The sequence below is a fragment of the Danio rerio genome, chromosome 5 (genome assembly GCF_052040795.2).
Source record: "Danio rerio strain M-AB ecotype USA chromosome 5, GRCz13ab, whole genome shotgun sequence".
NCBI classification, from domain to species: Eukaryota; Metazoa; Chordata; class Actinopteri; order Cypriniformes; family Danionidae; genus Danio; species Danio rerio.
This window is the reverse complement of record NC_141025.1, coordinates 42,827,326-42,842,036: the sequence shown is the minus strand read 5'-3', so window position 1 is coordinate 42,842,036 and position 14,711 is coordinate 42,827,326. Positions and strand designations below refer to the sequence as shown.

The following is a 14,711-nucleotide window of genomic DNA, read 5'->3' as shown; positions in this document are numbered from 1 at the left end:
TCTTGGTGTGACTCTTGTGTGAGCCTTGTTTCATACATGAGCTGTACATTACTGACATTACACAGTGGATGTATTTGTACTAGAATTTTAGTAGAAATTACCAACTACTTTGACGTTTTGTTGCTCTCTCATTTCTTTGTCGGAACTGAATTTTTTTTAAAGAGTATTGCTCAATTAGTCTTACTTTGGTTTACATCAACAGGGAGAACAAATACATTCCTCCTAGTCAGAGGAACAGAGAAGCGGGGATGTCATGGGGAGCTGGTCGTCAAGTCTCACCCAGAATGGTTCAATGTAGCCCTGGGCCACCCACACCCAGATCCGGACCTCACGACTACAACACGATAGATCAGCGTGTGGTAAATGGAGGTACAAGATGATTTGTGACTTTTATTTATGAATTAGGGGATAGTTCACCTAAAAATGAAAATTCTGTCATCGTTTACTCATTTCTATTTGTCCAAAACCTGTTAGAGTTTCTTCTGTTGACCAAAAAAGAACGTATTTTAAAAAACGTTGGAAGCCTGCAACTATTGACTTCCATAGTATGAAAAATAAATACTATGGAAATAAATGGTTATAGGCTTTTAGTTTGCTTCAAAATATCTTCTTTTCTGTTCAACTGAAAAAAGGAAACTTAAAGGTTTAGAACCACTTGAGGGTGAGTAAACAGTGAGTAAAAGTTCATTTTTGGGTAACCTATCCACCTTAGTTTGGTTTAAGACATAAAGATTAGTGGTGTTTACAAACATAGCAAGTCCCGCAATGTGCTGATTATCTCATGTTGAGTCTTTGAAAGATGTTTCAGAGTTTTCCCTGGTGTCACTTTGAATGATATCATTCCATAAAACAGGACTCAAAATGTCTACTTCAAATTGAAAATTCAATCAAGAAAAAAAAATCTATTCCCTTGGTTTTCTATTGGTGTCTTTTAATCCATTGTTCTCTCCTTCACTAACAGTCAATCTATCAAATCATCTCTCTGGCTTTCAGCCCTTTCATGATAAAAGGATTTGGGCAAGGGAGTAATGCGGCCAAGACTGCTGCTGTTCCAAGAGAATCTGATTGATCTTTCCAAATGTTCTTTCTTTGAAGTCCTGTTTCCCGTTGTTTTCTGTTTCACTGCCTCAGAATTAACCAAAGAAGTCTTACGTGTGATTTTGTTACATTTCATTCATGTTCTCTGGTGTCTTTATGCTGCTTTTTACTCAGTGCCCTTCTATTGCCTTTTCTGGACCCTTCCCTCATGCTAGTGTCATCCATCTTGTCTAACTTTCTCATTCTACAAGACCTTCAAACTTTTTTAACTCTTCATTCCGTTAAACTTTTGTATTCCTGTTAAGCTCATTTGTTTCTCCTCTCTTTCACTCTGTCAAATGTAGTTTTTCTTTCCTCTCATTTCGCCTCATTTCATCTCTATCAGGTGCACAACCTTGGCCCTCGCGCTGCCCATCTCCCTCCTCTCGCCCTCCATCCCGTTACCAGTCAGGCCCCACCAACTCTCTCCCGCCCCGGGCAGCAACGCCCACCCGGCCTCCCTCCAGACCCCCATCCAGGCCCTCACGGCCCCTGTCTCACCCCTCTGCTCATGGCACTTCAGGGCCCTTGTCCAACATGCCAAAACGCCTGTCCTCAGAAGGTACCAAAGAGCAGCCATTTTGTTTGTGGCATCACTGCTCAGGTTCACTTTTTGCAATCCAAATGGCTGAATTAAGGCTGCCACTAACAGCTGTGGGGTTTTCCTGGTGTTCAATAAAACAACTCACTCCCTCTCTTCTTTAGTTTTTCTATTGCTATTACTCTCTTTGTGCATGATTGAAGTGAATTTGGGGCACTTTTCACTCACTTGTTCTCTGCTGTGTATTGGCATTGTGTTTTTGCCGTGGGGCATCAGTGACAATGCCCAAGTGTTTCTATCCTCGTCTGATATTGGATTGACATTAGTTGCATCCGAAATAGCATACTTCCCTGATATATAAGCTGCGTCCCTAATGGCAAACTATACGCTAAGCACTTATGCCAGGGGTGTCCAAACTCTGTTCTGGAGGGCCGGTGTCCTGCAAAGTTTAGCTCCAACTTCCTTCAACCTGCCTTGAAGTTTTTAGTGTACCTAGAGTGAGTTTGATTAGCTGGTTCAGATGTGTTAAACTGGAGTTGGAACTAAAACATGCAGGACACCCACCCTCCAGGACCAAGTTTTGACACCCCTGGTTCATGTACTATGTACTTATGCACTTACACACTCAACAGTATAGTATATGTATGTAGTGTCGTCCCAAATGGAAGAGCAATGTTTTTTACTAAGTGGAAATTCAACCCGTTTCTCTGATGACGTTTGACAGTTGTCAAAATAGTGAAATAAAAAACCAAACTGCCAAATAATACCTGCCAGGAGTATAACCGCATTTGCCATCGGGAGGTGATGTAATCACTCTCGTAGGAGAATTTTGCTTTCACAGTCAAAAATAAATATAGTAATCCAACATGAGCGCCTAAAAGCTCCGCCCTTTCCGCTATGTGAGTAAAGCTGCGGTCGTTGAGTGCGTGGAGTGTCCAACGTTCCACATTTCCTTTTAACGATTGAATAAGTGCATCATCCGGGTAATTAAATTAAACTTATTATTTTTTGTTTTTTCAAGGCATGTGAATGCATTACTTTTTTATACTACAAAATGGCGTCGAATAGTGCATAAGGGTGCGATTTGGGGCGCTTGTCCAGTATGTGAAAAAACAGTATGCGAGCTAAGTAGTATGTCTGAACCCATAGTATTTAATAAATAGTAGGCAAGACGTACATGAGTGACCCGCTACTTCCGGATCCAGTGGATAACAAAAAAAGACAACTGCTTTTTTTTTTTTTATTGACTCATGAGGTGATAGGCTATTTTACTATGCCATTATGCTACATGAGGATTTATGAATAAAAGTGAAGCTATGTACGTCAAAATTTCGTTTATACTACTCACAATCTACCCTATAGTAGGGGTTCCCAAAGCCTAGGACATTCTATTCCATATCATTAATTTGATTTTTTTTTTTTTTTCATTGTCCCGCAACCCCTTGGAGTCCTGACCCCCACTTTGGGAACTACTGGTCTATAGATCATACTTTTGGGTTGGGAAGTTCTCAAATGTAGTGCCTACATGAGTACACTATTTTGGATGCAATTATTGTGTTCTCATTTATGATATTAGAAGGTCACTCTTTATAGTATGGTTCTATTAGTTAATGTATTTATTGTCATGAACTAAAAATTAACAATACAGGAACAGCTATTATTAATTATAGGTAAAAATGTACTAATCCATAGGTAAATTCCAAAGGTTGTGCTTATTAACATTAGTTAATTCACTTTGAGTTTCAAGAATTACAAATGAAGGACTTTTTTCATTATCCAACGATAACAAAGATGATTTAATACTGTAATAATAAATGTATTGTTAATTGTTTGTTCATTTTAGTAAATGCTTTAACTAACATTAACTATTGGAACCTTATAGGGTCAGACGGAATCGGCAGACATTTTTTTTGCTATTGCTGTGCAGAATTTAGTTAAAAATCTGCGGATTTATGCGGAAGGATTTCGGGAGTATCATAACTAAAACCTTAATATATGAAATAAAAAAGTTATACATATTTAACTTGTATTTAATGTTTACAATTCAAATGCAATTAGATCCACTTATTTGTTAAACAAAACATTACTTTACAAACTGTATTGTAATTAAATAATATTAATATTTTCATATTAGTCAATAATATTAGTGAAATTAATTTAAAAACTGAATAATTATAAATGCACACACATTTACACAAGTAAACTAAATTACTTAATGATCGGCTGAAAATCTGCGAAATTCTGTGCGCGCAGATTCCGTGTGGGCCTACCAATGAGAAACTGTCACAGCCTCTTAAATTCACATGGGTTTTAGATAGATTGGCTAAAGTTAACATTCTTCATTTCACAGATTTGGTCATATTGCACAAATTTTCTCCCTCGTTTTAATTAAGTTGCTGCATCAGTTTACAATGCGATATAATAAAAAACTAAAAGTTGTATAAATTAAATGTAATGTAATTTTTGAGTGATGCATTGAAGAACAGCATGCAGAAATGGTCAAATGTTAAAATGAATCTGCATATTCTTTAGTGTATTAATTACAAATTAATTTGTTATTAAAGCTATGGAAGTTATTCAGCCAAGACCGATAAGTGATTCCCTTTTTTCTTTTGTTGACAACAGCAAATTTGCCTTTATAATTGTAATTTCATTTTGTTTTCAATTTCTTTCCTAGTTTTAGTTAAGAGAAGGCCATTTACTATTTCATTATTATTTTTGGTTTTTTATTTGTTAAAGTTTAGTATTTTTTTGCCTCATTTGCCTTTAGTTTGACTATGTTATTGGCCATGTTATTCATTTGTTTCAATGTTTTTTCTTTAAATTAATCTTTAATCTTTTATTTAAATTATTTCTTAAAATAACTAAATTAAAACAATAGAGTGAATTTTAACTATGAAGGAATAACGTATCCATATAAAGTCATACATATTTCTTTAATATGTCATGTACAGTTCTCCAGGCACGATGAAGTGACCGTAGTAAATGACTTGCTCATATTGGGTTAAAAATTCAGCATATTTTGATAGAACACATCAAATGTTTTCCAATGCATTTTAAAACCACAAACTGCTATTAGACGATAGCAATGAGTGGATTTGCCTTTTTAGTCATTCTAGTCTTTTTTTTCCCCCTCAGTCTTATTTCAAATTTGAATGTCATATACACAGTGTCTGCTTTTGGAGAGAGCTACATGCAACACGGTGCTGAGAAATGGCCTGAAGGGTGTTTGTTTCTTTCTTATCGCTCTCTGTTTGTGACCCCAGGTCCTCCAAGAATGTCGCCTAAGTCACAACGAACTCCTAGACCTCATAGAGTGGCCTCTTGTCGGGGTGGTGGGCCGCCTCCATCTGATTATATGTCCCAAGGTGCATCGGTGGAGGTTTCAGCTCCCCCTCCTACTCGCAACAGCCCTTCTGGGGGAACCTGGTCATCTGTCGTCAGTGGTGGTAAGCTGGAAATATAAATCTGCTCTCAAAATTTTAGCTCATACTGACTCATGGACATTTACTGAATATAGAAGAAGCACACAAAATGTTATTGCTGCAACTAAAATTTATGTTGGTTTTAGGGTCAAGGTTTGATGCTGGTTAGGTACGACGGGAATAATTACAAGTGCTTACTTTTTTTGGTTTATTTTGAACAGGCAAAAATATTTTGTCACACTCATCTACAGAACTGAAAAGCTACTTATGGTAAAAAAGTACAAAATAAACAGATGCATGCTTGGCTATTATACTGTTGTGTTTTTCTGTAGCACCTCACACATGAGGCCCGTATTTTTATGTGTGATGAGATAAAACAGCTTTTGAAACGCCCTAACCTTTAGTAAAAAGATTTTTCATCTTTTGAAACGCACTAGTGTTCATTAATGTCAGTACCACAGTAGTGGTCCAATCCGAAGAACTCAAAGGCGGGACAATCGTTGCGAACTTTAATGTACTGAGTTGATGTGACAAAAGTAACTTGGCTGAACCACTTTTGGGCGCTTTATCTCACGTTTTCAGATGCAAAGCGCATTCTTTGTGAATGACTGCTGTTGTAAGCCTGCTGTGGTCTTTTCTACCTATATGCCAGTGTCTGTAGATCTGGACTGACCGTATTTATTGTGTGAGTGCATGAACCGAACCATACCCCTGTACTGTAAAGATTTAGGATGAATACTGTACATATACTGTTAGACCGCTAATATGTATTTATAATCCCATGGCTGAGATGGTTACTTTTAAAAAAACTTAAAGTAATCTGTATTTTTTTTTTGATTACTCTGCTTCAGTAACTTAATCTAAATACTTAACAATACTTTAAAACACTTGAGCTGTTCAGATGCAATTCAATAAATTAGGATTTCATTAATGCAAATCAAAAAGTGAAACTCATATAGGCATATTATTTAGATTCATTACACACAGACTGATATATTTCAAGTGTTTTTTTTTCTCATTTTGATGGATGTGACCTGCTAATGAAAACCTACATTTCAGTAACTCACAAAATTAAAACGATGCTAGTCAGAGGCCTTTCATAGTGCCACAAACTGATTGCCTCCATGGCACGTCCCATTACTTGAGCACTTCTCAACCAAGTATTGAGTACTTTACATGTTCATACTTTCAGTAGCCCAAAGTTTCTGTTAAAAATCCTTTTTTATTGGTCTTAAAGGTGCAGTAGGAGATTGTGAAAATGCTAACATGCCATAATAGCATTGAAAATGCACGTCCCTCCCTGCTGTCCAAAGCCACACCTTCACACACTAGATTATGACATTCAGCAGTTAGGAAGTTGTATACTACTTCATAATAATTGGGTGAATTTTTTTTTAGCCTTATAGCTTACACAGAATATAAAAATACATATAAATACATTTCAATAATTTACTTGAATCAGTACTATAGAAATGTTAATTGACTTTTAACCAGCACAACAAAAATTGTTTTTTTTAAGTAACGAACCTTTAAGAAATATTCCATTTATCTGAGAGATTGTTTTTTGGGTTTCCATTAGCAGCAAGCCATAATCATCAATATGAAAAGAAATAAACACTTGAAATATATCAGTCTGTGTATAATTATTCTTTGTAATATTTGACTTTCAGTTTTAAACTGCCTTTTTTTGAACAATAATTTTTAAATGTATTGTTGCGCAAGTAATGCAAATGAATGGGATTCTCTGTTCCATGCAGCATTCCAAGCATCAAAATTAATTCAAACACACTAAACAAATTTATAGAGCATATCATATAGCCAAAACAACTGGTACAGTTTTCAAAGTTATACAGTAGTTTTTTTTAACGAGTGCTCCGGTCTAGTGATTACTTCACTGATGATAATCCTCTTTGGAGATGTATACGGCACAAAAGAATCGCTGAGTCACAATTGACAGAGAAGTGATCGGCACAAAAGAATCGCTGAGTCCATTTACGGCCAGTGCAATTTGTTAAAGCTCATGTTATTACAGTTCAGACTAATTTACCAACCACAGTCTGCTATTGATACTTTTGGGAAACAAACCCCCTTTTCAGTTTAGGAGTCATTCATAGTGATTTTGTAAAACAAATAAGTCATTAATTTAAGATTGATTGAATCAAAAGAGTCATCTGTTTATGATTGATTGGATCATGAGCTTGCAGTACAGTGCCAACGTTTTTTATCACAATTTAAAATTTAGTTTAATGAAATACAGATTAGATTATTTTTTTGTTTAAATGAATAAAGTAAAAAAGTCACTACATGGTTTTAACAAAGCAAATGTTTATTGGATAATTACTGGATGGATGATTTTTTTCAGCTGGTGACAAGTAATTTTACCCAAACCGAGACCGAGAGTAGCTTTTCTTTTCTAAATGAGAAGACAAAATATACAGTTGAATTATTAGCCCCCTTTGATTTTATTTTTTTCCCCTATTTTTAAATATTTGCTAAATTATGCTTAACAGAGCAGGGACATTTTCACAGTATATCTGATCATATTTTTTCTTCTGGAGAAAGTCTTATTTGTTTTATTTTGGTTAGAAAAAACATTTTATTTAGATGAGATACTGCTAATTTTCTACTTTTAATATGAAAAATTTATCATGTTTCCATAAGTGCAAGTTATTTGTTTTTACTTTTTATTAGAAAAAAGTGACTTGGTTTTTAGGCGATGTGTGTTTTAATTTCAGTTGATCAACGTTGATGTTCATTACTGATCATAGATGGTGTGTTTTTCCTTTAATTATTTTAAAATCAAGTAATGCAACTTTCATTCAGAAATCTCTTACTTCTAATATGTGAACATATTTACTGTAACTTGTTAGTGAACCATTCAAAAAAAAAAAAAAAAGTATAATCGTTCATTAATCATAATCAGGTTCAAATGTTCAATTAATTGAGATTTAGATTTTAGGCCAAATTACCCAGCCCTGTATATATGGACGGCTTAAAACGTAGTTTTTTACCAAAGTACATTTAAGAATCATTGCTGAATTTCTATTAATTTTGTTTTTAATAATTTTTTTGTTCAAATTGTTGTCAAGTGTATCTTTTATGTAATGGCCAAAGAAGCTTTAATGGCTTAAAACAAAAAATCTACAACACAGAATTCAGCTTGAATCAGAAAGACTCTAATGCTGAGTCATTTTTTCCACTTTTTCTTAGCGCACAGACCTCGTTCTCCTCGACAGAATAGCATTGGCGGTGAAGCTCCGAGCTCCTCCTGCTTGTCTTCCCCTCAGGCTGGTACAGTGCCAGTCGACTCGGTGACCGCTTCAACGACAGCGACATCACCCACAGCTGCCAACCCGGCCACCAACTTGGAAGCATCTCCAATAGAAGAGGGTTAGGATGCAACTCGCATACAGTGCCCAGCATTAATGAGTACACCCTAAGAGATTTCTTCGACAAAAGCACTCATTTTGCTTTTAAATTGGTGCTTTTTATAGGATACAATGAGGTTCTTGTGCTAATCATGTTTATTGGTTTTGCATTAGATGAGTCACAACCGAAACTGGAACAAAATGACTTAAGATCATTGTGCAAAAATTAGTGAACCCAATAAATATGTTAGGAGAAAATATAAAAATTAAATCTTCAATAAACCAGAAAAATCAATGAGGCCATGCAAAATATTATATTTAGTAAACTTTTGTAGCTTGTGATTATTTTTTGCATCGTATCATATTTGAATTCAAATCATAAAGATATTAGATTGGCAACACTTTCTTTAAAAAGTAAAACTTTTTAATAAAACAGTCCTGGTCACACTTTACAATAAAGTTTCATCAGTTAATGTATTTACTAACATGAACAACACCTATTCAGCATTCATTAATCATAGTTCAACATTTACTAATGCATTATTAATATCCAAATTCATGCTTGTTAACATAAGTTTATGCACCATTAGTTAACATGAACTAGCAATGTATATCTGTATTTTCATGAACAAATGTTAATCAAACACAAACGAATGCTATAATGTAATTTATTAACTCTGAAACTGAATTAATTTATTAATTTATTAACTCTGAAAACAGAACTACTCTGTTTCAACTTACTATGATCTTCTATGTGAAGCTGCTTTGACACAATCTACATTGTAAATGCGCAATAGAAATAAAGGTGAATTGAATTGAATTCATTTCTTTATGTTAGTAAATGCATGAAATAACATTAGCTTACTGTAAAGTGCTACCAGAGTCCTGTGAAACTGCACCAATACCTATCGTCCATATATACTGAGAAATTGATACAATTTTTAATTGTCAAGGGGTGTGCTGGGAACTGTCATGAGGCATTTTAATGCCCGTTTATGATTTCATCTGTACCATGTCTTGCAACAGCCTAATTTTTTAACTTGTGTTTGTTTTATAGCCAAAGAATCAAGAGTACTAGAGACAAGGCAGAATTCTCCCAATGCCAACAAGGAGAATGTTAAGCCTATTGAAGCTTCTCCAGGCATTGCTCGATCCATCGGCAAGGGTGTGTACCTGTGGAGATGTCATGCTATTTATCATCCATTGCCAGCAGCTTCTAATCTGAATTTTAAAGCTTTTGCTAAAGCTGTTTTTTTTTTTTTTTGTGCTGCATTCGATTTTGCTGTGTTGACATAAAGCAAGAAGAAAGCAGAAACTGCAGGTTGTCAGTTTGAATTAGGGATTTGGCTTCTAAGAATTCATTTTCTTCTGCAAAATTGCTGACACTGAAAATGCAGATAGAGTGAGAAATGACTTTTTCTGTTCATCTTATAAATCATGCACAAACCGCAAAACAAGTGTAGGTGGCGTATGCTTCAGATGGAGTGTTACCATAATTTAATATAATGAAATTATAAAAATATTTTGGGGATAATATGTTGGTAAAATGAAGTACAATATTATTGGGATAACTATAGCTATTGGGATACATAGTTTTTCTAAAATAAGTTAATATTAGTGCTGTCAATCGATTAAAAAAAATTAACTAATTAATCACACCTTTTTTAAAAAAATTATCGCGATTAATCACATTTAAAATACTGAAACTTGTAATTTTGGCTATTCAGATATAAAATGAATGTAAACGCAAGACAAACACTATTTAAATTCAATATTACTATATTATATTATATACTATATAATTCATTATTAGAATTTTTGTTTAACTTGTAACAGATTTCTTCATGTAAACTACATACCCACAATAAACCATCAAGATTCTGGCTTGACAGCCATATTTATTACAGAAATTAAAACACAGGCATGTTAATGACATTTGAATTTCAAAACCAATAAAAATGCCAATTTCAATGCCAATAAAGAAAACATTGATTTCCATGTTGGATTCTAAGTGGACTGCAAAAAAATGCCAAAATACAGGCATTACAGATATGGAAAATGGAAAATTAAAATAATAAACTTGAAAACAAACAGTTGCACTCAATGTAAAGTTTTATTGCTGTGAGTTGAGAACATTAGTTATAAAGTAGAAACAATTTTGCTTAATCCTCCTTTACATTCATCCAGTTGCTAAGACTAGGAGTATCCCGCAAATGCACAGAGACTCCCGGATGCCTGCAAATGAATGATAATCTCTCGCAAACCGGTCGTTAAATACACACCCCTCTTCATCGCATCCCTCCTAGCTCTTCAGGTATGTCGCGCGCAACTCACTCCCACCGTCCTTCAGGTATGTCTCGCGCGCACACGCCCCTACTCAGATACGTCGCTCACTCCACCCCTGACACCCCTCAACGGGCCTGACACAGACACTTGCCTTCAAAAAGTGCTTCCTTGGTCTTATACACATTTCTTGCATGTTAAACACACGTCCACCAAAACAGGAAGTAAAAAAAAAACCTGCAACTGCGTTAATTGCGTAAATTTTTTTTAACACGTTAATTATTTAAAATTAATCGCATGCGTTAACGCACTAATTTTGACAGCGCTAGTTAATATCAATATCAGTGAAATTCATATTTCTGTTTGGCCATTAAATCGCACTTAAATACTAATATTTGAATTTTCACTTGCCTGACAATTTGATTCTTATTCTTGTTCTTTTCATAAAAAGTGATACCGAAACATCAGAAACAATGTTTTTCTTCTGAAAGATATGTGCAAAAAGTAAAGCACTTACATTTGATGTTTTGGGGTAAATGTAAAAGGTTAACAGACATGACTTGAAAATATATAACAATAAAAGAATTGATAAGAGGCTAGGGCTGGGCTATATGGTAAAAATGCAATCAGGATAATTATTTTCCATATTGAATGATAACTATGTAAATTGCCATTTAATTTGTTAATGCTTCCAGATTAAAAAAAAAGTACCCCAACGATGACTGAAGCCACAAAAATTAGAGGGTCCATTAAAAAGCACAACATTTTAGGCCGATAAATTTTTTTGTCCGAAAATTCTATTCATCTCTAATATGATGATTATATCAAATTTATATATCTATTTGCTTCTCATGTTTCGGTTTCTACTGCACACCTTAAAGATTCTTGGGAGAGGGATTTGGAAGTTGACATTTCATCCTCTACTTATAGGGACTGAGTCAAATTGACTCTCGCTCTATAAATGTAAGACTACAGCTCATACAATTTAAAATGATGCATAGTTTGCATTATAATATGATGATTGTGTGCCACAACACTGTTACATGCAGTAAAATTGGACCCCTCTGACCATACTAGGGTTAGGTCGATAGACAATGCCATCGTCCATTGCCGATGGCCGATAAACATTACGATGCTGAGCTGGCATCGCTATCGTCTGCCTCGACCCTGTCGCAGCAGCAACCCACTCACGAAAAATATGTTAGGCCCCGTTTACACTAATACGTCTTAGTTTTAAACTGCTACTTCATCTAGCAATAGGTGCTTTAAGCACAAAACCCCTGCGAGCAGTGCACGTCGGACAGTTTATCAAGGATGTACTGCTGGATCGTGTCTCACTATAGTTGTTAAACGTGATATTTATTTAATCTTGTCTCTATTTAATGACTCTTTGGTTTTTTTAATCTATCAGGTAATGTGTCACAGCATCAGTACAATGCTTCAGTCTTTCACTTTCACACTTGTACTTAGTAATTTTAGCGGAATCCTCAGACACTGTTGGCTGGTTTCTGTTGGTTGGTTATTGTTGGTTTTGCACCTTTTTTTACCAACCAAGTTTGTCGAACCCATTATAATGACACAGATCACTCTGCCTATTCATGCCAGAGTCCTGCGGAAAAAGTGATTGACAGGTGGTAATTTGTGTGTAACTTCTTCATGTGTTTAGGATTTGGTTATGGGTAAAACAAAGACTATGTGGCTCAGGTAGCTGAAACGGTAGGCTACAAATAATTAAATAATTCTTATGAATGAATTAGTTATTCATAAATAAAGAGTTCACCGGCACCTTCGACAACGATGCCAATATCCATCGCGATGTTTCACATTAGAAATCGTACGATGCCAAATTGGTTGACATCATGCAACCCTAGACCATATGTAAACATCATACATTTCAGGGGAGGGCCCAGAATGTCCTTGAAGTAGGACAATATCAACAGACTTTAAGATTCCCATTGTTGCACATTTCTGCTTTATGATTGCCTCTTAGATCAATATAGAGTAGGGCTGCTCGATTTTGGTAAAAATCATAATCACGATTATTTTGGTCATAATTGTAATCACAATTATTCAAAACGATTATCAGTTGAAGTCTAAATTATCAGCGCTCCTGAGATTTTTTTTTTTATAAATATTTCCCAAATGATGTGTAACAGAGCAAGGACTTTTAACAGCATTTCCTCTAATATTTTTTCTTTTGGAGAAAGTCTTATTTGTTTTATTTCGGCTAGAATCAAAGCAGGCTTTAATATTTTGAAACCCATTTTAAGGTCTATAATATTGGCCCCCTTAAGCAATATATTATTGATTGTCTGCAGAAGAAACTACTGTTATACAAAGACTTGCCTAATATCCTAATTAAGCCTTTAAATCGCACTTTGAATCTGAATGCTTGTAGTTTGAAAAATATCTAGTCAAATATTATGTGCTGTCATCATCGCATAGATAAAATAAATCAGTTATTAGAAATTAGTTATTAAAACTATTATGTTCAGAAGTCTCCTTTCCATTAAACAGAAATCGGTGGGAAAAGGGTTACTAATATTCAGGGAAGGTAATAATTCTGACTTTAACTGTATATATACAGTTATTTTTCTCCCTGCAAAGGAAAGAGAAATAAATACAATAAAATAAAAATATGAAACAAACTGTTCTTTAACCATCTTCACTGTAAGAACAGCACTTTAGCTAGTCCAGAGCAGTAAGGGATTTTCTCGTTTCGTTTGATTAATGATAAAAATTACGCTGTCACTAATGGTTTCTGTTTCACATGTCTTTGGATCCTCAACTCGTTTGTTTATTACACAAATGAGGGTTAATATGAATAATCACTAAACACTGCGTTTTGACACCAATTAGACCCTTAAAGGGCTCACGTTAAGATGAGATGAGTGCGTTGCGCTCTACTCAGTGTGCGAATAAGATCAAATGCTGACCGCATGACTGTGTGTGCGACTGTGTGTGCGTGTTTTAAGCACGCGGTCTTTTGCGCTTTTAAGAGCAACACGTGTACAACTGGAAAGGGACGGTATATGATGCAATAATCGTTTATCTCGATTAATAGTTTTTCCTAATCGTTAGAAACCAAAATCGAAATCGGATTTTCGATTAATTGCACAGCCCTAATATAGAGTAAAAAAATCCAGATCTAATCAATGTTATTGTCATAGATTATGATTGCGATTTGATTTAATATCGTTTAAAATCAGCCCTAACCCATGTGAGGCTTTGAAAAAAAATATTTAAATGGCTATTAACCCACCTTATTGGAAATGTATTCTTAATTGCAACACGATTTCTTTTTCCAAATGCAATTTTTCGAATTTAACATCCAAACAAACAAAAGGAGCTACAGGGGTAAATTATGTATAGGTATTCTTTGGACACAGGAATCTTAAAGGTATACAAACAATTCTTGAGTTAAAGGCACTGAAAAAAAATAGTTTGTATCTAATGTGCTTTTTAGAATTTATTCTTTCTCTCTTTTTATTTTAGGGTCTCCCAGCATGGCTTCAGATCACAGAAAACAAATAGATAATTTAAAGAAATTCAGTGCAGCTTTTAGGGTAAGTTTTCAGTCTCATTAGCAATGTTTCATAAGAAGCTTCCATTCTTCCATTCACTAAAGCACTGCATTTTTTTGTAGTTGCAGCCTAGCTCAAGTTCAGATCCAGGTTTTGAAGCTATGGGGACCAAGCCTCCGCGGGACCTCGGAGAAAAGCCAAAGGATCAAGCAGCTGAAAAGGGTTCAGTTGATTCGACAGGACTTAAAGCCTCTACCGAGTCCAGCATTAGTGAAGAAACCTCCAGCCCTGTGAGCGTCACCTCAGCAGGTAGTAAAGCAGGCACCCCTTCGCTCTCTCCTTCCTCTGCTGTCCCAGAGCAGAAGCGAGGGCCTGATGTGACGTCCCAGGGCGTGCAGACCACCTCGCCTCTGGCCAATGCTGTGACAAAAGATAAGGATGAGAAGGAGGACAAGAACGACCCTGTAGCAGAGTGAGTCAGCACAAGACAAAT

At 35.3% G+C, this 14,711-nt stretch overlaps 2 protein-coding genes across 33 annotated transcripts in view; both read left to right on the top strand.

The window, feature by feature from the left end:
- Positions 1-14,711, top strand: part of epg5 (ectopic P-granules autophagy protein 5 homolog (C. elegans)) — a 1,176,376-nt gene that overhangs the window by 586,504 nt on the left and 575,161 nt on the right. The window lies entirely within an intron of this gene.
- Positions 1-14,711, top strand: part of atxn2 (ataxin 2) — a 59,431-nt gene that overhangs the window by 22,845 nt on the left and 21,875 nt on the right. For 15 of the 29 annotated variants that reach the window (XM_087252667.1, XM_087252662.1, XM_087252666.1 and 12 more), the window contains 7 exons: positions 203-369; positions 1,424-1,639; positions 4,885-5,067; positions 8,254-8,433; positions 9,469-9,576; positions 14,190-14,260; positions 14,341-14,690. In XM_087252667.1, coding sequence (XP_087108793.1) covers positions 203-369; positions 1,424-1,639; positions 4,885-5,067; positions 8,254-8,433; positions 9,469-9,576; positions 14,190-14,260; positions 14,341-14,690 — 1,275 coding nt within the window. The remainder of the gene's footprint in view (positions 1-202; positions 370-1,423; positions 1,640-4,884; positions 5,068-8,253; positions 8,434-9,468; positions 9,577-14,189; positions 14,261-14,340; positions 14,691-14,711) is intronic. The other 14 variants (XM_087252681.1, XM_087252677.1, XM_087252680.1 and 11 more) reach the window with 1 other exon arrangement.